A 27,400-nucleotide genomic window follows, 5' to 3' on the forward strand; every position below is an offset into this window, starting at 1 on the left:
TTAGCCTATCACAATAGTCTCTAAATATTCCTCACTCCAAATGAAGGAAAAATTGGGATAGAACTCCTCCAAACAAACCTGCAGTGAGAACGGTGGTGGTAGCAAATCTGTCAAACTTTTTAAACTAAGAAACGACGAAAAGGTGAGAAACATGTAATTCAGACATACGCTATCCTCATCTTCTGAAGGGTGGTGGTGTTTTTGTTTCGTTCCTAAACCTGAAAAAATTTTGGATTAAATTATTTGGAAGATCACACTCTCAGCTCAGTGTCAGAACTATTAACAGGCTTGTGCTGGCTCAATTCCTTATAGGATGGTCAGTTTTCTCAGTGGCCATCTTGGCCACGCCCCTGGGCAGTTATTTCCATACAGCACCAGGCTTCTACATCACTGAATGGGGAGAGACCTAGAAACCTGAAACTATGAACTACATTAACATTTCAGAAACCAAAATCTGACAAAAATGTAGCATTTTGCTTAAATAATTATGGAAGCCCTTAAGCCGTATTTTGTAATAAGTTATTTTCATGTTTTCTCAAAATCTTGTGATATTAATGTCAGTAGCACAGCAAACCCAATGTTATTTTCTCGAGATTTCGAGTTGTTTATATCATCACAACATAACAGTGTTTAATCAAGATAACTTTCATTATGTTGTAATAATGTCATAAATATCACGAGAAAATATTTATGTAGTGAAAATAATATATGTAACTCAAGATTTCGAGAAAATTAATGAAAATAACTCATGTTGGAAAAAAACAGTGTAAACTGTGGGGCGCATTTCTCCTCAATGAAGAAGAGCTTTTCCTGCTTGCGGCTTTACCAGGAAGCCCACTGGCTCTTTTTTTATTGAAGGGTGGGATTTTCACTGTGAACAGACATTCATTATCTCCTGTTTTACAATGTCTCTGGCTGCCTCTAAGGTAGGCTAAACCTTATCTGGGTTACTATATTTGCTAAGAATCATTTCATGATCATCATCTCATCATTTCACTTAGGCTAAACAGCATTACTATTTCTGTGTGAAGATAAATATTAATGCACTCATATGCATGGCATCCATGCCTTGTTTCATTAGAGTTTGCTGAAAGACATATTGTTAAAGATGACGACACCACACCAACATCACTCTGGTTAGCTCAAGTGTTAGCTTTAGTATTGGCTCATCTGAAAGAGCAGCTTTGGTCAAGTAACTAAACAATTTTGAACAAATTCATTGTTCACTTCAAACTGGCCTACATGTACATTTTGTCAAACGTGAGTGTCTGCACTGAACATCTTGTAAAGCCGGTTTATGTTTAAATGAAAACTGATTGAGATGTTCTGCTCTGTGTGCTTCCAAATTTCCCTTTGTACTACTTTACTTTTCAGTGTTACAAACGCTACCAGGTAGCCTGCACTGAAAGTCTGAGGGATGTACTAACAGTAACTAAGAGACGAAGGCTTTCTTAGAATTTTGCAAACAGTCAATTGAGGAAAGTATTCCTAACGCACTGTTTTTACACCATCATGCAGCACTCTGAAAACGGAGTAAACGCTACCTCTGAGTCAGAATGCACTTATTGTGATTTTGATTCTTAATTTGAAATGTGACTGATGCCTTAGTCAGAATACTGCCATCTTCTGACCACAATCATATTCTTTACCCTGTGTGGAAATACTTAGTGTTCCTCATGCTTAATTCTTATAAATACATGGTCTCTAATAGGACAGTGCAACCTAACTCGGGAACCTTTTTTGCTGGGTTCTGACCCTTTACAACAGTCTGTGGTCTGAATGTGGGAATTAAAGCCATTACGATAATTGAAACCTTTATGGATGTTATGAGTTAATTAATTTATAAAAAAAAAAAACTGAACTCTTTTGCTAAACTTAAGCAATGTTTTCTACTTTTTTAGGCACAGACTACCACGTAATGACAAATACTAACTGAACAACTACTTTTATGTGAGTCACTCTGAACATGAGCGATGAAGAAAGGAAACACTACAGGGTTTCAATGTTGGAGATGTGGCCTATACATCTCTTCAAAACTAAGGTTTCTTCCTTTTTGTTTGTCCAAATAGGAAAAGAACAGAAAAATACATTGTTGTTTCCAATGGCTTGCATTTGAAAAGGTGCTGGACAGGAGTGGTCACTTTGCGATGCATGTCCTGGGTCAGGCAGGGTTACTGGGGGACCACGTCCTTCAGGGAGGCGAGGGCTGAGTGGATTCGCACATGCAGTCTGTTCTCAAAATCATAGCCTGCATAGTTCTCCTGCAAGCACAGGCATGCTCAGCAGTTAAGCTCTATTTAATTTATTTGGGTAGCATATAGGTAAGAACCACCCAGGATTATGAAATATTATTTAGTGCTTTGGGCTGTATGGCTTTTTTTAGACATTACTAAGAATCATAATATCACTCATATGATTAATGTTGTTAAATCAGTCCTACGCATTATCTTACCTTTGCCTGAAGCAGCAATGATCTCCCTTTACTCAGAGTCTACAAACAAACAAACAAACAAATATTTACAGCATTTTATCTACTGTAGGTTTTGTACACGCTGTAATAGCAGCAAAAGAACACTTTGGTATTGGCGACAGGGGGGGCAATTCATCATCTGTACGTCATTTTAATATCCCAAAAGGCATGAAATTTGTTGATAAATTAAATAGGTGGATAAAACACAAAATTACACGGGGGTAATGTATCCTATATCAGCCTTTTAATCCTTATGAAAAGGATTTCCTGATTAAAAAGCCTCAGTAATCTCTGAAGTGATGCATATCATGATAAATCCCAGGGATTACCTTTCTCTTCGTGGTTTTAATCTGAAATGGGGGCTAGACTGCTGACTCAATTTGTACTCTACAATTTACTGCACTGCATGCTTACAAACTACAGCTTTAAGCATCAACTCCTACTGCAGTCAATGACTTTATTTCCATATAAAATCTATTTACTAGTCCACTTCTCATATTCTTAAGTTTAGAACCTTACCTCAGGTTTTGCCAGTAACACGCAGCCCAGCTCATAGTAGGAATACGGCTGTACATAAGAGTTGGTCTGTCGCCCCAGTTCATCCCTGGCTGCCATCTGGTAAGACTGTGTGGACGGGACAGAATATACATGAAGAACATTTGCCAGCTCCAAAGTCAGATGTTCTAGAGCAGGGGTACCCAATGATTTATCACCCTGCAGAACCCCTGTTTGAGCTGGATTAGTTTAACCTAAAAGGTACTATAGTTTAATAACCAGTTCTGCCTTTAGCTTGTTTTGATATCTGTTATTTTAATCTAGTACAATTCTTAAGTGTTTGCAGGTCTTACAGAGTGTCATAAGAAGTAATGCCTGAGTGAATGGCCTTCTATCATTGGCTGAACTCAATCCACATCATGCTAATAGAATAAAAACCTGCTAATAAGACATTAGAGCTTAAAATACTGCCTGCTTGGTTTGGTCAGATTCAGACATTATTTTCCAAATATGAGTGTCGGGTTCAAACTTCACGTTCAGGTTCTCAGAGCCCGCCTCCCACTTTTTAGTTTAAGATTTTAGATTTCACCCTGCACTTCCTCCTGTTTTTGTTTTTCTCTTTACTGTATTATTCCTCCCTACTTTCATTAACTTAAACCAGGGGTCAGCAACCCAAATGTTGCTAAGAGCCATTTTGTCCCTTCAACAAAAATTGGGAGCGACATTTTATGTCCATTTTACCATCTTGGCTGTTAATATGTCTCAGTATGTGCTACTAGCATAGGCTAAAAAATATGACATAAACGGAAACGCAGACTTACTTTGCTCTGCTTTAGCTTTAGCTCATAGACGCTTTTCTCGCATCTCTGGCAGGAAACTCCGCAAAAATAGAATAGTTTCTTGTAAAATGTCTCTCAACATTCGTCTTTTTACGAGGCTGAGGTCAGCTTCTCATTCACCAGCTTCAATTTCCCATTCCACCTTAAATGGTTTCTGAGGCACCAGAATGTAACTGTTGCACCACTTAAGGTGGAACGGGAAAATTCGAACAAGAAGCTGGCAAATGAGAAGCGACTTCGGCCTTGCAACTTTTTAGTGTTTGACAGTTTCTTGTTGCAAATTAAACGTATCAGGAAACCAGCTGGAGTGATTATCCATTTGTCTCCAAATTATTGATGTTTGTCTTAAATCTTTCTCTTTGCCTTTTCATTAGCTACTAGCTAGGCAAGATTATCTGCGTTGCTATGGTGACCAGCAGTCTGCATATAGTGCATATAGTGAATAAGCAGTTATACATACAATTTCAATGTTTAAGGCCATTTATTGTTAAAACTGTGTTGAACGATAAGCAGAGCTTTATTTTAGTGCAAAAGAGGATTATTTTATTTCTACCTAAAAACCTAATTCTGCTGTGGAACCACAACAGGGCAGTGACGGAGCCGCATGCGGCTCCAGGGCCAAAAGTTGCCGACCCCTGCCTTAAACAGTTTTTATTCTGGCATGCTGGATAATTTTTTATATTGTATAGTTGCATTGTTGCAATGTATTGTTGTCAGAATTTAGCATCAAATCCTGGCCAAAAGTATTTTTGTATGTTCAATATGTTATATGTAACATGGTTTATGTAAAGAAAAGGAGTTTTACGGTGAGTTTAAGAGATGCTGGCTGGAAAGACTTACATCTTGCTATATCAGCACTGCACAGTGTGAGAACAGCACATTATGGGAAGTTTATTCAGACTAAAAACCTTTGGGATGTTGTTTGAAAGCATTGCTTAAAGATATTTTTTGGACATAATTTCGGACGGAGAATTATTTTATCACTATTTTATATTGTTTTTAATTTTATTTGTCTGTGGTCAACTGACAGCTGTCAATACATGTAACGTAGCCAGCACTATCATCAGAAATATCAGGTTCTATCTGGCACTTTGAGTGATCAAGGGCTGGTTCTGGTCAGTTTCAGGGAGAATTTTGCTGGGCTTGGCTCAGGTTCGAATGATATGTGTTGTGTTTGGTCAGTTCCTGACAGAAGGTTCTCACACAGTATTCAGATTTGGACGAACATTTCAGGCCCTATTACAGCTCTAACAGACATGCTTGTGTGGTTTGTTGTTATTAAGTGTGTCTTAGTGTAATGCTGATGTAAACATCTGGATTACAGCCTTTCAATTCTATACAAATTGGTCAGTCAGTTCTCTTACAAATAACATTACAGAACCGCTTCTAGTAAAACTAATCTAGCTCAATCTAGCAGTGCTAGAGTTTCAGCTCTATGTATGGTCTTCTTCTTAATATTAATGTTAGACTGAAAACACATCTAACTTCTGCAGTGAGACAGATTTCCCGGAGTAGTGTTGGACACTAGAGCTGCTTTTTGGACATAAATCACTGTTCAACAAACCTGGATGGCATCCTTAATGTTTCCAAGACATTTCTGAATAGCACCAAGAAGCAGGTGTTTTAAGCCCTGGCAGGATGGGTCATCCAGACCCTGCAGCACTGAGAGAAAAAAAGGAGTGCAGAGGTTAGGACCATCAGAACCAAACCAAACTTACAAGCAGCATCACTCTAAGTAACATCTGTTCCCTCTCAGTCTCCTTCCTCAGTTACATTTGTAATGGCCCCTTTAAGAATTATGAATTAAGTTTGAATGCTACTGCTGGAAATGTGTACATTGGATTTTACGCTGGATTTCAAACTCCTCCAGGATGTGTCATAGCTCGACTATCTACAGCAGGGGTGTCAAACTCAACCACTAAAAGGGCCATATTAAAAAATCTAAAAAAAATCTGTGGGCCAGCTGTGGTTTTATTTCATTTTTACTTAACATTTTGCCACGACCCAAACAGGCCACTGTTTATTCAGAGAATGCCAAAATCACAATAGCAAAACAGGAATTGAATACGTTTTTAAAACTGCCTATTTGCTTGGACTAGACATCGGGCATCTTTTCTTTTTGTATAACTGCTGGCCCATAGATTGCTGTTGGGGGAAAGGGGTCAGAGCGTACACTACGTTGCAGTGCATGCTGGGGACTGTAGTGCATCTCAGGGTGAAACAGACTAATAAGAATAGAAAATTAAAATCATTTTGCGGGCCGAGTAGGACCGAGTCATGGGCCTGACTTGGCCCATGGGCCCTGTTTGACACATGGGATCTAGAGGTTCACCGCAAAATGCAGGTTTCTCTTACCTTGGCTCATGAGTTGGAGTTTGGAGGATGAGCAGTTTGGAAGAGCCTTCCACAGATACAAGACCTCAACAACTCCCAGAATGCAAAGCTCCTGCGTGGCAGACATCTTCCTCAATCGCTCTGCCTGCAAAGCCAAAAGTCAGTGAAGAAGATCTTAAAAGAGAGTCAGCAAAAGCAAGAGGTTCTATCAGTTCTATCGTAACTGTTTGCTAATACCGTTTACTTATAGTAACAGACTCACCCTCTTGAATGCAAACTGCTCGATCTGATTGTTCTTGCGTTTGAAGAGCTTATGTACATCTTTGAAAATTGCTTTCGCCCCCTCTAAATCACCAGACGCACCTTGACATACTGGTAAATGGAAAAAAGACAACAAACGGTTCAGATTGTTTAAGTTAAATCACGAGGTTCACTCAGAAAAAAGCTTAATTTCGTTTCTTAATCAAACAGTCAGCACATACTGAATTGTTACCTCAACATAATACAACTGCGATTAAATCTGACATATTTTCAGTTTGTAATTCAAACAAGCACTTACCTTGGTCTAACTGTCTTCAGGCAGGGAAGATGATGAAACTTACCTCCAGTTAGGTAGGCATAGTAGCACTGCGACCATCTGGATTCATTCTTCAGTCTTTCAAAGGCCTTATAAGCATCTTCAAAGTTCATCTCGATCATACTGCACCAACCTGAAATGTAAAAACTATTTATAACAAGTTCAAAATTTATTGTGTGCCAAAATATATATTATCAATACATGTACATATATTACCAATATATGTTATCAATACATGTAAACAAATACCATACCAATCTCATAGAGACACACGTGTTGAATCTCTCTTTGGTCTGAGGCGAACTCCAGCGCATCGTGGAAAGATGTCAGTGCACTGTTGATCTGGCACTGAGAGAGAAAAGCATTCTCATTACTGATGTGGGGAAAATATATCAGCAGCACTTCAATAGTGTTTCATTAAAGGTCTGAAAAAAGTGCAATGTTACAGTGGGCAAAAAGCCACCTCTCCACCACCTCTCAATCATACACTGTGAATACCTGACCACAAAGAGGACAGTTCCTCTGGTTTTCCATGTAGTGATGATGTACATTAAATATGAGCCAAACAGGGTGTAGAATTTGTAATAAAATGCAGATTATAGACAAATTTAAATCCTTAAGCAACTGGACAGTCAAAAAAGACATAAAAAACTATATATACGGAACATGTAAAAACACTCTTAAAAAGATGGTGCTTCAAGGGTTCTTTAGTAAAGAAGTTGGTCCTATATAGAACTATGAACACTCAAAGGACTCTGCATGATTAAAGTGTTCTTTGCATCGTTAAAGCGTTCTTCGGATTGACGGAGAATGTGCTGTAGATGATTCTATATGGAGCCTTTTTGAAAATGGTTCTATATAGCACCCAAAAGGGTTCCTCTATTGTTATGATGTCAAGCTTATAACAACAGATGAACCCTTTTGGGTGCTATATAGAAAGCTTTTCAAAAAGGTTCTATATAGAACCGTCTGTAGCACATTCACTTTTCATCAATCTAGAGAACCCCTTCAATCATGCAAAGGGTTCTTTGAGTGTTCACGGTTCTATGTAGAACCACTTTCTTTACTAAAGAGCCCTTGAGGAATCATTTTTAAGAGTGTAGTTCACCCAAAACAGATGTATCTACCCTTAAGGCAAAACTGACGTTCTGCCTTTTAACATCGTCATCATTTCATTTCAAATTCAAATCAAACCTGCTGGAGTGCAGAACAAAAATAACCCATATTGTGTCCAACTACTCACAAATTGTAGTAGGGATGCACAAAGACACCGGAATCATATCAGTATCAGCACATATTTGCTTACAGAAATACACTTACGTCAGATATATGCTTGGATTTGAGTGAAATTTTAAACCAATATTTGACGTTGTATTTATTTTACAGAGCATCATGAAAGGGTTCTTTAGATCTATGGAACATGTGCATGAATGTGCTATAGACGGTTCTATATAGAACCTTTTTGAAAAAGTTTCTATATAGCACCCAAAAGGGTTCATCTGTTGTTATAAGCTTGACATCATGACAATAGAGGAACGCTTTTGGGTGCTTTATAGAACCATTTTCAAAAAGGTTCCATATAGAATCATCTATAGCACATTCTCCATCAATCTGAAGAACCCTTTAATGATGCAAAGAACCCTTTAATCATGCAAAGAATTCTTTGAGTGTTAATAGTTCTATATAGAACTATTTTCTTTACTAAAGAACCCTTGAAGCACCATCTTTTTTAAGAGTGTTCAGTACAGTAATCATAACCCTTTTTTCATATTCCCTATATACAGTTTTTATGTATTTTTTTTGGTGATGCTGAGCTACTGCACTAAAATGTCTACATTTTATTAATTTCACTGCATTTGAAACCCTTTATAAATTAGTGTTATATTTCTCTGCATCCAGGTTTAGTCGCTATTCCTACATTTTATACATGTTTATGTATCAGCATCGACAGATATGCACAGTAAAAATATTCGGTAACACTTTCTATGAATGTCACCTTTGTAAGCATCTATAAACACATTCATAACATCTTATAATGCATTCATAAGACATTATAAACATGGCTATAAATATTTATAAAATGCATTACACATTCTAGCCATGTTTATTATGCATTATGAATTGTTAACATAATACATTATAAGTACTGATCATAACAAATTATAAGAGCTCATAAGTCGTATTTGTCCGCTCTAAGTAAAGTGAAGCGTACTGTACTAAAGCCTCCTCCAGTGTTAAGAGTGAGGCTTCAAGTTGTAGTATTTACTGAAGGATTTACTGAAACACTAAAACATACACAGTAAAGCACATTACAGGCTTCAAATGTCAGAGTTTAAACTAGAGCTGCCATCAGTGTTTTACCCAATGTGGGAAAGGTAATGTACACCACCGTTAGCTTGGTATTTGTCTTTACTTTATGCTCTCCAAGCTGAGACTGACTTCTTTGGCACTGACATTATAAAATGTAATTAACACTACTTATAATACATTATATAAACAATTCATAATGTATAATAAACATGGCTATAAAGTGTAATTCAGTGTAATTCTTTTTTATAAATATTTATAACCATGTTTATAATGCCTTATGAATACTTTATAACATGTTATAAATGTGTTTACAGATGCTTACAAATGCAACATTCATAGAAAGTGTTACCAAATATTCCAGTACAAATTTATGCCATGTCGGTGCATCCCTGTATTTTAGTATCCCTATATTTTAGCTCCAGAATATGATCTATTATGTCTTCAAAACACAAACAATGGGTCTAAAACAGTTACAGTAGCATCAAACTACTGGTTTACTCCATCAACTGTGAAACAGCTAAGGCCTGACTTCAGGACTACCCACCTCTAACCTCTGCACCCGTCCTCTGAAGAAGATGAAGAGAGAGGAGTTTGGGTAGATCACTGCTTTCTTCTGCAGGATGGCCTTGGCCTCCATCAGTCCCGCCCTGGAATCAGAGCCATCCAGAGCAAAGAAGGGCTGCACTACCGTGTGGTACCACAGGAGGGCCAGCCTGGGGAAGGAAGCAGACGAGAGAGTGGAAAAGAGAACATTATAAAGCTACAGAAAATCTAATCGACAGATAATACCAACTGACATCATTTAATTTATTCAAAAATGAAACTGTTTGAAATAGTTTTAACTGAACAGTGATTTACTGACTGATAATTATCAGTTCTCAACAGTGAACTGTCACACAAAACTGAAAGTTCTCATGGGGTAAAACCCCCAAGGTCTTAAAGGGGAACTGCATCATTTTTTTCAAAAAAGTACGCATGATTCAATCATAATCGTAAATCTAGAGTGTTTTGATGTGAAACGCAAACTTAGAAACTTTGATTTGCTGCTGATAGAAACCAGGGCTGCATTCAGCCCCTACAAAACGTAGCAAAACATTTATTTAGACGGAAACGGTGATGCATTGAACACTCTGGGTGTCCTTTTAGCATATTCTTTTAAAAAACTTTACACTAAAATACTAAAATACTTGATGTACATTAGAAGATAAACAAACATATCTAATGTACATGAAGCCGCAGTGGCCACATTTGTAAATGACTTTGTTAGAATCCACTGTCTTTTTAATACAGCAGGGTTTATATACAGATCACTGCTGATTGGATAACACCCTTTGACGCCCACCAAATGACAGAAAATGTACCTCAAAGCCCGCTGCACAAACTGTTTCACACCGTTTTGATGAAACACGTCATTTAACCCCAAAACTGTAGGAAAATGGTGCACAACGTATTGAGATTGAACGTGCTCCAGGTGTCAGAATGTCTACACACAGATGAGGGTCTCTTACAGTGTCGTTACAAGAAGTTTTACAAAGCTGATATTAGGCAGAAACCGCTCTGTGTTTTAAGGTTCTATTCCGGCGGGTTTTGTCCCATTGCCATAAGACACTGGATTAAGCACGCTTAATTTCAGTGCTATTCTTAGATCATCTAGTCACAAGCTGTCAGCCTTTGGCAATGAAGCTACTTGGAACCAAGATCTGGTGCTCAAAAATCTGTTTAGATAAATACGTATTTTGTGCATGCCACGACAATAATCATATGTAATGTAGTTCACATAAAATAAAATTAGGCTTAGATGCAGAATTATGCAGAATTTTGCTCTTAAATGAATCGAGTGCCCCATTTGTTTTCATCGACTGAATGTTTTTCAGCACAGCAGACTATGTAGAGCAATGCCCTGTCTCTTTTAGCTTGACCTCCCTCAATATAAATTTCTTACATAACCATGCTATCAGTAACAGTGGAAATGCAGAGAAGACAACTAAATACACACACACTTTCACATAAAATTGTTACTGGTACTTTGGTGATGGAAAATGTGGATGTATCAAACACACTGAGCCGTGCTCAGTGTATGTCTGAAACTCCTGTACTTCTGCATCAGCTTATTTATTATTTATTTACGCTTGCAGTTGCATACCTCAGCTGGCAGAATTACATAAGCCATGCTGAACACAGTTAAATGTGCTTGTAGCTATTTACAGCTTATCTGTAACTAGATTTGCATTCTTTGAGATATTCTGAGCTTATCTGGAACTACATTTACTGCATGTGTCTCTTTAAACCTCCATATTTCTTCCTCTCTTGACTATTTTCCAGTCATTCAGGGCTTTTTGCCTCTAAGCCACCCTTTTCATTCAATCATTCAAACACAGGCTTTTTCTCTGTTCAGCTATATTTGACAATATGTCAACATTCTAAATGATTAGCTGGCAGTAAAGTACAGGAATACAATTTTTATGAGTGTTTCCCTAAAACAGACAATAAAATCTATCACGATAATGTCATGATCATGCAGTCTATGAAGCAGCTCCGGCATCAATGGGTCATCAGTTGTATTTTATTCATTACAGTTAAAATGCTCAGCCAAATATTCTGCTATTATATTGTATTTATGGCTACTGTACTGTAGTTCCTGAGTGGCACATCAGTCTCATCACTCGCCCTATCATTGGGAGACTGAGTTCGATCCCCAGCGATGCCATACTTGTCCATAATCAGGAATCCAAGACAGCATAACTGGCTTTGCTCTCTCTGGGTAGGTATAATGACCCTTACTCTCCCCCCATCACTCAGCTTATGCTCCCCAAAATGCCTGGATAATGTCTAAGAATACATGTGTTAATGAGCTTCTCCTGGTGCAGGTTTATGGCAACTTCCATGCAAATAGCGGAAGACTACTTAAGACTATGAGAATTCCCAAAGCCATGTTCACGTGCTGTACAAATCAAAAAACCAAGGCGTTTTCTGTCTTTACAGCAGTGTTTTCATCATTCAGCTACCCAACGGGACATTTAAGCTGTACAGAAAATACTGCAAATTTTACTCAGTAAATCACAGACAGCAGAGAGAGTGGGGAAATTACTCTATCGCAGCCTTTTAAAAGGCCCCATTATAAATCAACGTTTAACCCTTTAAATCCCAGGCTTATGACATACTAAGGCTTATTATTCAGTAACTACATGCACTACAGTGCAAACTAGCTGATTTATTCTCAGGCTATAGAAGTGTGTAGTACAACTTCAGGCCTGCCAGTGAGCCCCAGTCATTTAAGGGGTTAAAGAGTAAAAGTGAATAAAATATTATGTGTACACATTATTTAACTTTATCTGTTACCTTTTTCTACAGCACACATCATAAATGTGAACCCCAACCTCCCAACATATTTACACTGTTTAAGAGTGAATCATATCTCTTTCATTCTCTCCCTGTTCTTTTCCCGAAACACCAATTATCGCCTTTTACACATCGCCGTCAGGTTACTTGTCTATCATCTATGCTATCCGATTACATCGCCCTATTGCCGAGGCCTACTAGCCAACACAGGTGTCTGTTAGCTGACACAGTTCATGTTTTCCTCCAAGTGTGCTGCGCTGACCAATGATGTTAGTTTTCATTCGAAAAGAAGCGTTGATGCTTCACAAAGCACGTTAGCCTTCACCCTCCCAGCTTGGCAGCATTATGTGATGGGGAGACCTAGGTAACAGGTGGAATTAGCAATGACTAAACTGGGTGAAAATAAAATAAACAAACAATTTTCCTATGGCGATTCACAATTTTGTGAATGCAACCAGCAGATGCCGCAGGTCTGCACTTTCCGTCTTCATAACAGATCAAAAATAAATCACGCTTTAGAAAGAAAGATTTGAAAAGCAAAGCTTACGTAGCCAGAGGTGCTTTCATGTCTTTACTCTCACTGGCGTAAGCCAGAGACGCCAGCCCTTGGTGACGGTCTCCAGGGAAACCCAGCAGGTTGACTATCTTCAGCAGGTGTGGAGGCACCATAGAAATACAGAGGTGGAAAAGGCCATAGCCGAAACTGACCGAACCCTTCAGACGCCCCAGGGCCTCCTCTGTTACCCCTCCGCTGCCCTCTGCCACAGCTGTGTTGTGGTTGGCCTGATCGGAGGCCAGCTCCCCCTGCTGGCTGGAGGACCGCCGGCGACACGATTCCTGAAGCTGGCTAATGTCACTGTAGCATTTGTTATACATCTTCCAAGCCTTGCGGAGGATCCAGCCTCCTTTGATATAAGCTGAAATGAAAGAAAACGACATCACTGCATTACTCAGAGTTCTGACATCACAGCAGCTGTGCTTTTCTATAGACTTGTATTAACATACATAGTGAAGGACTCTTTGGCTATGTTCACAGTGCCTGTTCAGACAGGCACCTCAAATCTGATTTTTTGGCAAATTCGTTTTGAATAGGAAAGATTTTCTAAGTCTAAATGACAAAAAGCCACATGAAATGCAACTTTTCCCACCATATTCAAAGCACATTCGCATGTGGTTTCAAATCCGTTTCAAATAGTACCTCTAGACAAGCTACGCTTAATGTTACAATGTATAACAAAATATTACATTTCTGACTACACCACGCTTGTGTGCACCTCTGTGCTGTTACTGTGACGAACAACGTCTCAGGCTCAGATTATCTGTGTGCGTATCTGTTAGTGATGCACCAAAATTAATATCCTTGGCCGACACACAGGGCCGAAAACCGAAACCAAAAACCAAAAAAAGACAATAACAATAATTTTAAAAAGTTTACATAAAGTAAACTTACTAAAACGATTACAGCATTTAGGCTACAGTATGTGCCACGAAATCCAACATCCTTGACAACAGAGACCGTCTTCCAAGGCAATTAATTCCACTGCTTCTTAGCACTTTGGCACTGTGAATTCTTTCATCTGACGTAATAGTCAGGTCTTACTTTTCTTGGGCAGAATGTTGTTTTTCAAATGACTACACATCACACAAAAATGTGAACACCTGCCGCTACACGTCGTACACAACAAAAAAAGGCCTTTACCTGCCAAAGTAGTCGGTTCTTTTCCACAGTAAACTATGACGCGCACCAGACTCTCTTACAATATAATATAGCAGTATTCTTGTGAGACTACAAACAGTGTAGATATGCCAGAAAATGTGACTAAGGCCTAAGGACTAAGACTATAGAAAGACTATAGACTATAGTTTTGGTCTTTTGTAACTTGCAATGGAGACAATCCAATCTGAAAAATGGATTTGAAAAACACTCAGTTTGCCCTGCTGTGTGAATAAAGCTTATTGCCCGATTCCAATATTTTAAAATCAGACATGATCTTTCTGCCTTGATTAATGCAACTGTGCCTTGAAGATACCCACATATACACATTTTCAAACTTTTTAGCACTAGATAATAACAACAGTGATGTGTACATGCAAAAAAATTAAAAACAACATAAAAACAAAATCATGATTTACAATCTTAACTTTCTCATTACAATCACGTAAAGTCACATATACAGGACAAATGTCAGATATGTAAGGCTACATTCACATTACCAGGTTAAAGTGGCACAAATCTGATTTTTTGCCCTAATGTGACTCAGATTTGACAGTTTTCAGGGCTGTGTGGACACGCAAATCTGATCTTTTCAAATCTGACCTTAGTCACTTTCATATGTGGTCCTAGATCGGATACGTATCCGATTCTTGGGCATGCAACCTTAATGTGACACTCAGATCAGAATTCATGTGCTCTTTTTCCACTGCGCACGCGCCATCATTTAGCGTTACCATGGCAGCAGCGCCAAACAGACGTTAAAGCCTGTGAACTGTGGAAAAGCAACACATCTCACCTTTTTTGCCTTCGTCTCGCTCTAATAATGAGCAGCTGAGAGCCGATCAGAGTTAATTATCTTCACAGCGAAGCTCGTTCTGCTTGTTAGTCTGTTTGCTCATGATGCATGTGCAATGATTCATTCACGTGACGTTACTGAGTAGGATGTGCGCATGAGGGTCATTTCAGGATGCCGGTTCGTTCACATTAATGACAGATTTGAATCACTTCCCTAAACGAGTGTGAACCATCCTGCCAGAGAGATCGGATTTGAGCAAAAAATCGGATTTGAACAATGAGGCTTGTAATGTGAACATAGCTTATGTCATCTAGGAACGCATAAGTGACTCAAATTTGATTCGCAAAGACCACATTTTGCGTTCATAAAGTGAATCAGCCGAAAAACTGGATCTGAGCCATTTTCACCCAGCAATGTGAACGTAGCCTATGATTAATAGGTTCCACTAGCTTTGCATACAGCACAGGTACATACATTTGTTTCTTTAGTTAATCCATTTGATCTTCCATTCATTCATGATACAAAGTCCTTCTCATGCCTGAGTGCTCTTTAAAGTCAGCTAATGCTAAATCAAGGTGAAGGTTTAAACAGTGTGTGAGAGGATCACACCTGAGAGTTCCTGTTTGACGAAAGAGAGTACAGCGAGGTAGACCTGGCAGTCAGCCACAATGATCTGCCTTTGGAGCCGGTCCACTACCGCCATCCCTGACCTCTGCGAGTCCATCTGGAGGGGAAAGAACAGAAATGGATCTGGCAACCCAAAGGAGCATGTGGATTTACATTATGTATGACAGTATGATGCAAGATGCTGTGCTCTCTCTCTCTCTCTCCTTCAGCCTCTCTCTCTCTCTCGCTCTCTCTCAGTCAATGGCACAGCACATTCTGAACGCCCTTCCTAGCACTCTCACATTCACATACTTACACTCTTCTTGATCTTGTTACGGATGGTCTCAATGACGCCAGTATTATCACTCTCACACAGCTTCTCTGTGGTTCGCAGGTCATCGCAGGCCATCTGCATCTTCTCCTCCTCAAATGTCATCATGGCATTCTGCACACACAAACACGCATAGTTTGTTTTTCCAAGTCCATTTACTTTCAGGCTTTGACTCATCAAAATGAATTCTACGGATCGAATAAGTCACGGTCAAAACAATACAAGAAACAAAAAAAAAATGAACACTTTTTGCCCATTCTAGATTAAAAACAGACATCTGAAGCATGTAAAAGACATTCTATGTTTGATTTGAAGCTTGTAACAGACATATTAACATATATTTTACTATTTAGTAGTTTTACAGTGATTCTTTCAGTAAAGATTTCTGGCACAGATCTGCTGCTGTTTTCCATTTCTGACATCTAACTGGAACACACTGGCCAAACTATCACTCATACTCGCAGTCAGTGACATATCTAGGACCAGAAGGCCTAGAGCCCATGTGTCAAACACAAGGCCCGAGGACCACGTCAGAAATGTTTTAATTTATTATAAATATTAGCCTGTTTCACCCTGAGCTGCACTACAGTCCCCAGCATGCTCTGCAACATAATGTGTGCTCTGATCCCAACAACAATCTATGGGCCATCAGTTACACAAAAAGAAAAGATGCCTGGTGTCCAGTTTAAGCAAATAGGCAGTTTTTAAAAAACCTGCCTAAAACAATTTATTTTCATTTAGAATTATTTTTGAATAAGTATTCAATGCCTATTTTGCTGTTGCAGTTTTGGCATAGGTTGAATAAACAGTCGCCTCTTTGGGTCGTGGCAAAATATTAAGCAAAAATGGAATAAAAACACAGCTGGCCCCCAGATTTGCTGAGATGGCCCTTTTAGTGGTTGAGTTTGACATCCCTGGCCTAGAGTGATGTTTGCAGAGCAAAATGTGATTGGTTGATTGTTGAACCTTTGTCACTTTCTAATTTTGTTTGTGGTTAATCTGGTGTGTTAGGACTTCAGTCCAGCTTCTTAAGTCCTCATCAGTGGGACAGCTTACTTGGCTCTACCTGGATACCATGGAGAAATATTAATCCTGATTGGATAATTTTCCGTTTGAGAATTTAGACCTTTTGTTTCCAATTAAAGTTAATAATGAAATAAGAGTATTACTATAATATTTGCGTATTTGAGTATAAACACAAAAAGCATGATCATTATACAAAATAAAACTATATAACTGTATGACATACTGTTTTCTGGTCAAAAGTAGACTTCAACATGGCTGCTACTACTGACATATCTCTGTGACATATTTTTATAGATAAACTTTGGTCACAAAACATGTCTTGGCTGATTGCGTTTGGGGTTTTGGGGGGGTGGGTTTAGGGGTTGGGGTTATTGGGGGGGTGGGTTTGGGGGTTGGGGTTCGGGGGGGTATGTAAAATCACTTTTCCACCAAACTAACACTTTAAACTAGAACTAAAAATGATATGAACGTTTTAGATTACAGTAGTTCTGTTTTGAACTTGCAGATGAAGCAACTATGCCAAATCAAGCTTCATTTTAGTAGTTAGTCTTGTGTCCCATATGCTTCAAAAAACAGAGATGCCGTTGTCTACAGCCCTGCTCTGGTAAAACTTGGATTAGCTTTACCAAAGAAGGCCGGGTAATGTAATCAGTAAGGCATCTGACTGCCTGATTCATGTGGGATAAACCTGTGTAATTTCCCCAAATTACCTCAGAGAGCCTGAATCGAAACAGCAAAGCCTGGATGTTCACTTCAGCACTGAGATTAGAATTAAATGGATCCAAACAAACAACAAAACTGAACTTCCAGTAAATACCAGATAGAACAGTATTAGGCAAGTAATATGTTTTTTTTTTACCTTTAACAGGACAGAAATCACTCTGCCTTGTAAGAGGAACCTTCAGATATTTTATTTAATTCTCCTTCACCAAAAACGTTTGAGGATAAGGGAAATGAGCTTCATTTTAGCAGTTAGCTTTGTCTCCTGGTCCCCAAAAACAAACGAGGTGTTAATGTCTATTACCAGGATTTGTAATTACATTACTATGAGGTTGATTAGAACAGGACCACTATTACTAACAGAGCTCCAAGTTACACAAATAGAAGGTATTAAAAGCACAGCTCTTGTTGGTAATCACTCAAGTCAGAATACCTAAAAAACTAATCCAGCTTGAAAAACACTCCAGGGCTGTACAATAAATTGTAATTTTATCGTTATCGTGATACGAGTTTCCGCAATAAACACACCGTTAGAGCGGCGATGACAGAACAGATCTAATTACCTCGTACATGCAGCACCAGAGAGACGTCATTACATTACCAGCACAAACTGTTACAAGCCTGCTTCTCTGCTCTGCAGCAAAGAAAAAGCACACAGGCTGCTCAGGCTCTACTTTTTCTGCTAGCCAGCAGGGCTACTGAAGCCACATTATGCCCCTAGAGCCCTTCAAAATAAGAGTCCTTGACCAACTAAGAACACAGTGCCTAACACTTAACCAAAAGCAAGAACAGCATTATTTTTAAACTAAACACAACCCAGTGTGTCTGATGCAACAAAATTTAATAACAAAAAAGACGCAAGAATATGTATTTGTTCTTGTGTGCCTACATAAAAAAAGAAATCTTTATTTGGTTTTGTAGCCTTTATAGAAAAAGCTGTTGAAGTAATGCTGACTGTTTCTCAGCCCTTCAGTGCCCAATGTGCTTGCAGTTCTGATGTAATTAGCTGTCAGTATTTCATTTCTTTTTATTTTGCATAATAGTAAATGGGGCTTTTGTAATTTTTATTTTGCTATTTGTTTAAAGAGGGATTTAAAGAGATGTTAGTTAGATTTCTGTTTACACATCCTCAAAAACGCCTGCACATTATTTTAATAGTAGTTTATCACATCTCTTATTATGATCATTATCATTATGATTTCCGACAGCTTTATTGAACATTGCATTTTCTATCAATATTCTACAGCCCTATAAGATTCCCTATGCTGTAATTTCAAAAGCAGAAAACAGAACAAAATAGTAATTAGACAATAGACACAAGCTATGTCAGGTTTGTAAGGAAATCTTTAAGCATAGAGTAGCAGCATTCAGGGCTCATTAACCTTATTAATACTAACTAAATATCATCTGATATATTGATACTGTGATATAGCTAGAGAATATTGTAATTTATCAATACTACTTAACAGTTCTGGACGTACACTAGCTATTAAAACATACTAAAGTTGATAGAGTATGAACTGTCATGTAAATTCATTGGTTTTGGTCAATACAGTATGTATATGTATGTATATTGGAATTCTAAGTATAAATACTTAGAATAACAGTAATGGATTTATTATTCGTTTGCTTGGCCAAATGGCAAATCCAGTGTTTCTAGATGACCACACTGTATCACTGATGCATAAACAGCAAGTCTGTCCATTTTCTTCTGTAAACATGCGTTGTGTTATAAAGCAGTGCTGTAACAGGGGACGAGAAAGGGAAAAAAATGTGCTAATCGGATTGGAGGAAGTTAACACAATTGAGCTCACAGTGTGTGGTCCGAACAAAGAGCCCTTTCTTAAGAAACAGAAATGGCCTCTTTCCATTTTTCAGCTCCACTGCTGCACGCAAACCAGGTTCAGTTTGCGACGATCTAACCAGGGTAGATAAGCGCATAAAAACAGCATTGGAAAAATAAGAACGATCACACAGCAAATCTAAATAGGTGAATGAAACTGAAGTGGCAGATGGCTCTGGCCCTGCTCTGAATGAAATGTAATGTAACCACCTTTTCTAACTGGATGGTGAACAAATGAGCTTCTTTTAAATTAAATGTAATGTAATCACTTTTTGTACCTGGACAGTGATCAAATGAACCCTTTTTAGTTGATTAATGTTGATCTTGTCTTGCGTGGGCCTCTCCTCAGTTATCTAATGCTATCTTCTGCTTCTGAGGGTGGAGAATGACATCACTGGTCATATTACTAAGCAGCAGCCCATCTCCCACCATATGGAGTCATTGCCTGGGCCTGTTTCTGAATCTCTGCTGTGGAACATCTTTGTCTCGCCCTCTCTTTGTCTCTTTCTCTATAGCTTTCCTTTGCTCTTACTTTTTCTTTCTGTTTCTGTAGTTGACACAGTGCCCTTGGCTTAACGACACGATGCTAACCGTGCCCCATGTGGCTGTATCATGCTAAAGGGACACTCCAGCCAAAATGAAAGATTTAACTATCACTACATCCGTTGTAAACACGCCTGTGCACCTCAGTGGTTCCACAGTAGTCTCTAGGGGAAGATTTCTCCACTTAAAGATTGGAAAAATCTTCTGATGATGTATCTTGAAGGTAGGAGGAGCTTTTGGAAAACTGGAATTGCCTTGGCTTTGATTTCTGGGGCTTAATTTTTTTTGTCGTTAGCTGGTGAATCCAAAAGGAAGCTAGATAAAAATAAAAACAGCCAAATATTGTTTCGAATATTATACTGACTTTCGTACTGAAGCCATATAACTGTGGTATCTGACAGAATGGATAACTTAAATGACAGAAATGACCCATCAGATGAGGAGAACAACACGCTCAGAACAAGCTAGCAAGATGGCTATCTAAATATGTTACCTCAGTTTGCCTTTTCTCTGACTAAAAGGGTAAAAGACTCATCTCTAGTGTCCATTTTGTGCTGAATAAATACAGAATTACTGTTTTCTTACAATTTTCTTCGATGTAAGAGTTACAGTAACGCTAGCTTGGCTGTATTTATTAGCTTACAAATCAGTGGCTAGGCTAGCAGTCAGGACTGTTTGACATCAGAGGGATACCCAATAGTTGTATGAAGTGTTTAGTGGCATGCTGGGAAGTGTAGTGAGAAAACATTTATAAACAAAAACATGAAAAACAACTGTGAATTTTATGAAAGGATATAATGCTGCGCTACAGAATACTGCGTAACGTGACAAACTGCGTACTGAACCCTATTTTTAAGCCTGATTCCCTTTTAACATTTCAACTGGGCTCCTTCGATTACTAAACTCAGTTACTCAATTTAAAAAAATCACACACAAAAAAATGGACCTTCTTGATGAATCTGCAATGATAAATTTTGCATTTAAAATGCATATATTAACCTCAGAAAGGCTACAAATGGTTGGCTGTTGTTCAGTTAAGTTTATTTTCATGGCTCAGTCTTGATTTACCATCAGAGTAATTGGTAATTAGCTCAATTACGATTATAATCGATAGTGAAAGCTCTATGCTTAGCTAAACACATGTTTCTCTCACTGCTGCAGCTTTATTATAAGGAGGACTTTTCTGTGTGAAAAGGCAGAACTATAAACACAGACAGATTGTGGTTTACCATATTTAACCGCACGCTGCACCAGTGCACTACCACACATATAAATGTGTACTGCGCAGCACAGGCTTCTCAGAGCCTTGCACTGGGCCAGTTTTCACACTAACTCAAACTGATCACTGATTCATGATTTGAATCAGAGAAACTCTTCCCTATTACAGTGATGTGAGACTGTTTTTGCATTTTCTCTCACAATGATCAGGCTAGTAACCAACACAGTAAAGGAGGTACATAGGAAACACTGACCAGGAAGGACACGAAACTGGCTCCGAAGCTCATCAGTGGACTCTGGGTCCTGCAGAGAGAAAGCATGACAACAGTAAAAGCAATGTTTTCAAAGGGCCCATATCCTACATTTATCTTGTATTTTATTTTCTTCCCTGATGTCTACATATAGCATTTGTGTCATTCTTTACATGATCCTTTTCCAACCTTTCTTAATCCTTTCTTTTGTTCTGTGCCTTTAAGATTGATAAATGTAAATGAGCTCTGTTCTGACTGGCTGCCCTGTATTGTGCCTCATTCACAGAGCAGTCTGGGCTGAAACACTCCTTATAACTTCAGCGTGAATGGGCAGGGCTAAACTGCTGTATAGGCTGAAAAGGGAGATATATGTAAAACTGTTTTCGTGACATTGCAATGTTTCCATTAGACTGTATGGCCTGAAGAGAGAACAGTATGTTTAACAATGTTAACAGACCGAATCAAACTCTTTTATTTTATGAAAGGATTTTCTAATGACTATATGTATGCTATTTTGCCATAATTTTACCCTGTTATGGGTAGACTATAAAACTGTAAAATTATTGTACAGCTTCATTTATACAGCTCCACAGACACAGCAAAGAAATGGAAATCATAAATACAGCTTGTAACAGACACTGCAGGTGCAGAGTTTTTATATACAGCAAAAAAATCGCTGTTTAAACAGCTTGGACATTCTGCACACTGACCAAGCTCATTTCACTGGGCAAACGTCTTTGCATTTATTCCAAATTTCAGTTAAGAAGACATGCTAATCACTCCCTATACAGAATGGATGCTTGTTATGCCACATAACCAAAGACGCCCTCACATATACCATGGATCCATTGCGCTGCCACATGCGAGGCTGGTTAGACCATACTGCTTCGTTCTGGGATAATTTAGCTAGAATCAAATTTATGAAGAACACATAGGGATAGGCAATACGGCAAAAATATAACATCATGGTACTTCAAGACAATTTCACATAGGTCAACATGCATCACGATATTTCATTTTTGTGAGATTTTCAAATTCAAACCAATTAAACAGAACTAATTATTCTTTCATTGTAATGAAACATGCAACTGGTCAATATTCTCTAAATACTGACCGCATGCTCAGAAAAGCATACTGTGACGCAATTTAATGCTAAATATCGTCATACTGTTGTCCACCCCCAAGAACCTATACAATACAGTGACTGATAATTAGCTGACAGATGGCCCTGGCCAAGTCCTGACCCCTCTTCTCCGGCTGCTATCCCTGTTTTGAATGAAATGTAATGCTTTCACTCTGTGTAACTGTTTGGCGAACAAATGAACCATTTCAGTTGATCTATATATAACTTATAATGATTAGACTTGTTATCTAATGCTAAGTTAACCATGCAAGGCTGCACACTTACTGTTAAACAGAGAGTTAGTATCTCCTCTTTAGCTGGTATCACTTTTTTGCGATTATTGTAATGTAATTGGTGAACAAATGGAATATTAACCTACAAATGTCTTATGGAATTCTCTCCTTCTTGGTCATCTAACACTAAATGAACCATAAATGCAGTGAAAGCATCTGCTTTTATTGTAACAGAGATGCAGAGCTGGTATCCCTAGTTTAACTGGTATCCCATTGAGCAATGCAATCGCTATTTGTAATAGGTGCATTTGGTGACCAAATGAAATACTAATATACAAATGTTTATTATTATTTAGTATTTTTTTGTAAATTAGTCTTCTCTTATCGGATTCCCTGCTTCTCAGTCATTTAATACAACATTATCCATGCACACACTTTTTTTTTTACAAAAATGTGGAAAAGCTGGTATCTCTTCTTCAGCTGGAGGCAATGTATTGAGCTTAAGTCATTAACATGTATAACTTATGATGGTTAGTCCTGTTATCTAATGTTAAGTTATACATATGGCATGGTTAGGTTAAGCATACGGGTTTATTTTATTGTTTAACAGAGATGCAGAATATCACTTCTTCAGCTGGTATCACTGCTTTTCAGCTTAATGTAATGCAATCACTCACTGTAACTGGTGAAGGAATGGAATACTAATATTTAGTATTTCTGTTGATTAGTCTTGTCTTATGGGATTCTCTCCTTCTCAGTCATCTAATGCTAAGTGAACCATGCATGAACTACAAGCTTCTGCCTTTAACAGAGACGTGCAGAACGGGTATCCCTACTTCAGTTGGTGTCCCTGTATTGCACATTGCAATCACTATTAGCAATAGTGAGTAAACTAAATAGTGACATATTATTAATATTATATTATATATAATATAAACATATTAATCTAGGTTGATTAGTAATTAGTATTCTTGTTGATTAGACTTGTCTTGTGAGATCTGCAGAGCTGGTATTCCTTCTTCAGCTGGTAGCAACGTACTGAGCGCAAGGTAATGCAATCTCTGTTTGTAATTGGTGTATTTTGTGAACTAATGAAATACTAATATAGAAATGTCAGGCACTTCTGTTGATCTGTCTTGTTACAGGCCTCCCTCATCCTCAGCAGTCATCTCATACTAAATGAAGCATGCATGCCCAGCAAGCCAGCGTTTATATTTATTTTTCTGTTTGAACAGAGAGATGTGCTGGGACTTAAGTACATCTCTACCGAAGCCCATTTCTGCCACTGGAAAACAGCCATTTAGTAAGTCATAATAATGGGTATGTTTTCCATAATTATGGCTTAGTATGTCATAATTATGACACAGAATGTCACAATTATGACTTGCTATTTCATGTTAATGAGATTCTATCTGATAATTATGACGTATTATCTCATAATAATAAGAATGTTTCTCATAATTATGACTTGATATCTCCCAATAACTACTTACTATCTTATAATAATGATGAAAAAAAATTCTCATAATTATGAGATACCAAGTCATAGTTATGGTATAGTCATTATTATGAGTCATAATAGTAAGTCATTATTAAGAGATAGTAAGTTTTAATTATGAGAAGGTAAGCCACAATTTTGAGAAACCAAGTAATAATTTTGACACAGTCATAATTATAAGATGCTAAGTCAGAATTAGATGGTAAGACGTAATTATGAGATTGTAAGTCATAATTATGAGAGAGTAAGTCATTATGAGTCGCTAAGTCATAATTATGATATATTATGTCGTAATTATGAGATAGAATTTCATTTTTATGTGATACTGTCATAATTATGAGATTGAATTTCATTGTTTTGAGATACTAAGTCATAATTATGAGATTGAATTTTATTATTATGAGTTACTAAGTCATAATGATGAGACTGAATTTCATTCTGAGATATTGAATTTCATTCCTATGAGATACTAAGTCGCAATTACGAGATCTTAAGTCATAATAATGAGATTGAATTTCATCATTAGGCGATACTAAGTAATAATTATAAGATATTACATCAAAATTATGAGATTGAATTTCATTATTATGAGACACTAAGTCATACTTATGACATAGTAAGTCATTATGAGATACTAAGTCATAATTATGAGATATTAAGTCATAATTACGAGACTGAATTTCATTATAATGAGATACTAAGTCAATTATAAGACAGTAAGTCAGAATGATGAGACACTAAGTCATGATTATTGAAAGCTTTCTCATTACTGCGACTCACTAAACGGCTATCTATTTTTTCAGGGCTTCCGTTCATCCCTCAGATGAACACACGCATCATATTTCTCGCCATAACCTCGCAGGCCTACCTGTATCTCCTGAAGAGCTCGTCGCTTTCCTTGAAGCCGTTGTTGAGCAGCATGTTGATGCCCTGAAAGGCCAGCTCCGCATCCTCGATGTTCTCCGCTCTCTCCTCTTCCACCCGCTGCTGCTGCTGCTGCTGCTCCTCCGGCCCCGCCATTGTGTTTGTGCGCCGGCTTCTGCTCTCTCAGGCCGCAGCACAATCGCAGTGGACAGCTCGCATGGACTGTGCAGCTACGCAGTACAAAGCAGAATAAAGCGCAGGCTGAGCTCGAGACGGTGTATGTTATCCAGCACCCCCTACTGCACGCGCGGCTTCTCTCGTCTCCTCGCGCTCTGGGCTCCTTCATCCAGCGAGCGAAGCACAGCGCTGTAGACCGACCAGACCCGGTGATCAGATGGCATTTCGCGACATTCACCCACTAGTCAAGCGTCGTCTGAATGAGCGCAGGGCCTGACCTCACTAACCCGGCCGTCTGCTGCAGGTTCCTCATGATGATTTACAGAAGAGCAGCCTCAGGACGCGCCTCAGTGCAGCGCACTCACCATCCTGCTAATGGAGGCTGTGCGGGAGTCCGTTCAGCCCACAGCACACGGTCACTCCTCTTGCATCTCCTGCCAGAGATTGCAGTGCCGTAGAGCTGCAGTCAGTCCCCGTAGTCCTCACTGTACGGCACACCCTTTGCATCCAACTGTTCAAGGGAAAAAAATCAGTGACGCCGCACACAGCCTTAAAGGGGAACTCCACACATTTTTCAAAAGTTCCACATGAAGAGGTTCAACAGACTCAGTCTGATCTTACTGTAACTTCAGTCTAGCAAATCTATCCCTGCACATATAGACTGACATCTTCTATCCATATCTTGTATAATCTGGAAAATATATATATGAAAAATTAAAAATTGGTCGAATTCCCATTTAAGGGTTAAAGGGGAATTCCACCAATTTTTCTAAATTTTGGGATTCCACTGTTACATTGTAAACAAAGACATTCTGACTGGTTTGATGTGAAATGGACAGTTGTAGAGGAAGTTACAGACTCAGATTTTCTTTACTGTGGTGGTGATAGGAACCAGGGGTCACCATGTCTGCAGTGCAAATATAGCCATTTTATTTTCTATCCAAAAACACCAGTGAACCTACATGTGTCTTCTGAGTTTTTATATGTAATGTTGATGATGGTAAAGTAGTGGGCAATCTGAAATAATATGAAACAATATGTTTTCCTTGGGCACTATTCTGCCTTGTAACGCCCTGCATGTACCCCTCCACTAAGAATGGATTAAAATAAATGGATTAATAAGGTTTAGGCCAAAACTCACAAATCTTTCATAAAGCAATGTTTCAGGCACCAGCCAGTGTATTTGTAGTCTCATCCCATTTTGTTATATATATATATATATATATATATATATATATATATTTAATTATTTTCATTATTTACAACCAAAATCTTACTGTTGGTCTTTACTAGCAAGCAAGCAAATTACACATTTTATGAACTCTGATTTAGTACTAGACAGTTTGTAACAGACACAGCAGGTTCATAGTGATCATATACTGCATAAAAATAAAACTGCAAAGGTTTTTGAGCATCCTGTAAGCTGACCAGGCTCACTTGTATTACACCCTCTTTGCCTTTATTGTAGATCAGTTAATAAAACCTAATTTTATTAACTACATCTCATGCAAATGTGCTTCTTATGCATTTCTGCAGTTCTGTCAGTCCAGACTGCTTGTCTTGAGATACTGGAAGGCCTGTCTTGTAGTGTGTTGAGTACAGACATGCCTCTCAAGTGGAGCAGAAAATATGCCACAAAAATATAGACACCACACTCAGAGAGATGGAGAGATAGACATGGAACGAAGGAGAGAGATGAATGGAAGGAGAACGAGAAGGGAGAAGAGGAGAAATGCAGTGAGAGAGAGCAATAGAGAGAGAGAGAGTGAGTGAGAGAGAAGAGCCTTACAGCCCCAACATCAGACCAGTCTCTGAGGAGACCCACAGACACACATTAATGCACACACCACATCACATAAATAAATTATGACAGACCCTTTCAGTGTCTGTGCTCACAGTATACCAGCATATCCGCCCCTCAGTCTACATAGATTCATGCCAAGAGGAACCGGAAGGGTGTTGGTTTAAATGGTATCAGTATATTAAAACGTTTGTGCTGCCAGCAGGCCTGTTTCTGAATATTTGGGGGCATGCTACTAGACTATTTGGGGGTCTCTCACTGCACCCACCCCAGTAAATACTCTATTCTGTCT

The 27,400-nt window shown here is 38.4% G+C and overlaps 1 protein-coding gene across 1 annotated transcript; it reads right to left on the reverse strand.

Moving 5' to 3' along the window:
- Positions 1–1,636: 1,636 nt before the first annotated feature.
- On the reverse strand, positions 1,637–25,813 carry ttc39c (tetratricopeptide repeat domain 39C). Its single transcript, XM_036586880.1, has 14 exons — positions 25,135–25,813; positions 21,416–21,464; positions 15,797–15,925; positions 15,484–15,598; positions 12,912–13,281; positions 9,570–9,738; positions 6,970–7,063; positions 6,741–6,848; positions 6,401–6,510; positions 6,160–6,283; positions 5,369–5,466; positions 2,990–3,094; positions 2,453–2,491; positions 1,637–2,261 (listed from the first exon to the last, which is right to left on the reverse strand). Exons 1-14 carry the CDS (start codon positions 25,284–25,286, stop codon positions 2,172–2,174), a joined length of 1,752 nt encoding a protein of 583 aa, XP_036442773.1. The 5' UTR covers positions 25,287–25,813; the 3' UTR covers positions 1,637–2,171.
- Between the last annotated feature and the right edge of the window lie 1,587 nt (positions 25,814–27,400).

This window comes from Colossoma macropomum, unplaced genomic scaffold (genome assembly GCF_904425465.1).
Source record: "Colossoma macropomum unplaced genomic scaffold, Colossoma_macropomum, whole genome shotgun sequence".
Lineage (NCBI taxonomy): Eukaryota > Metazoa > Chordata > Actinopteri > Characiformes > Serrasalmidae > Colossoma > Colossoma macropomum.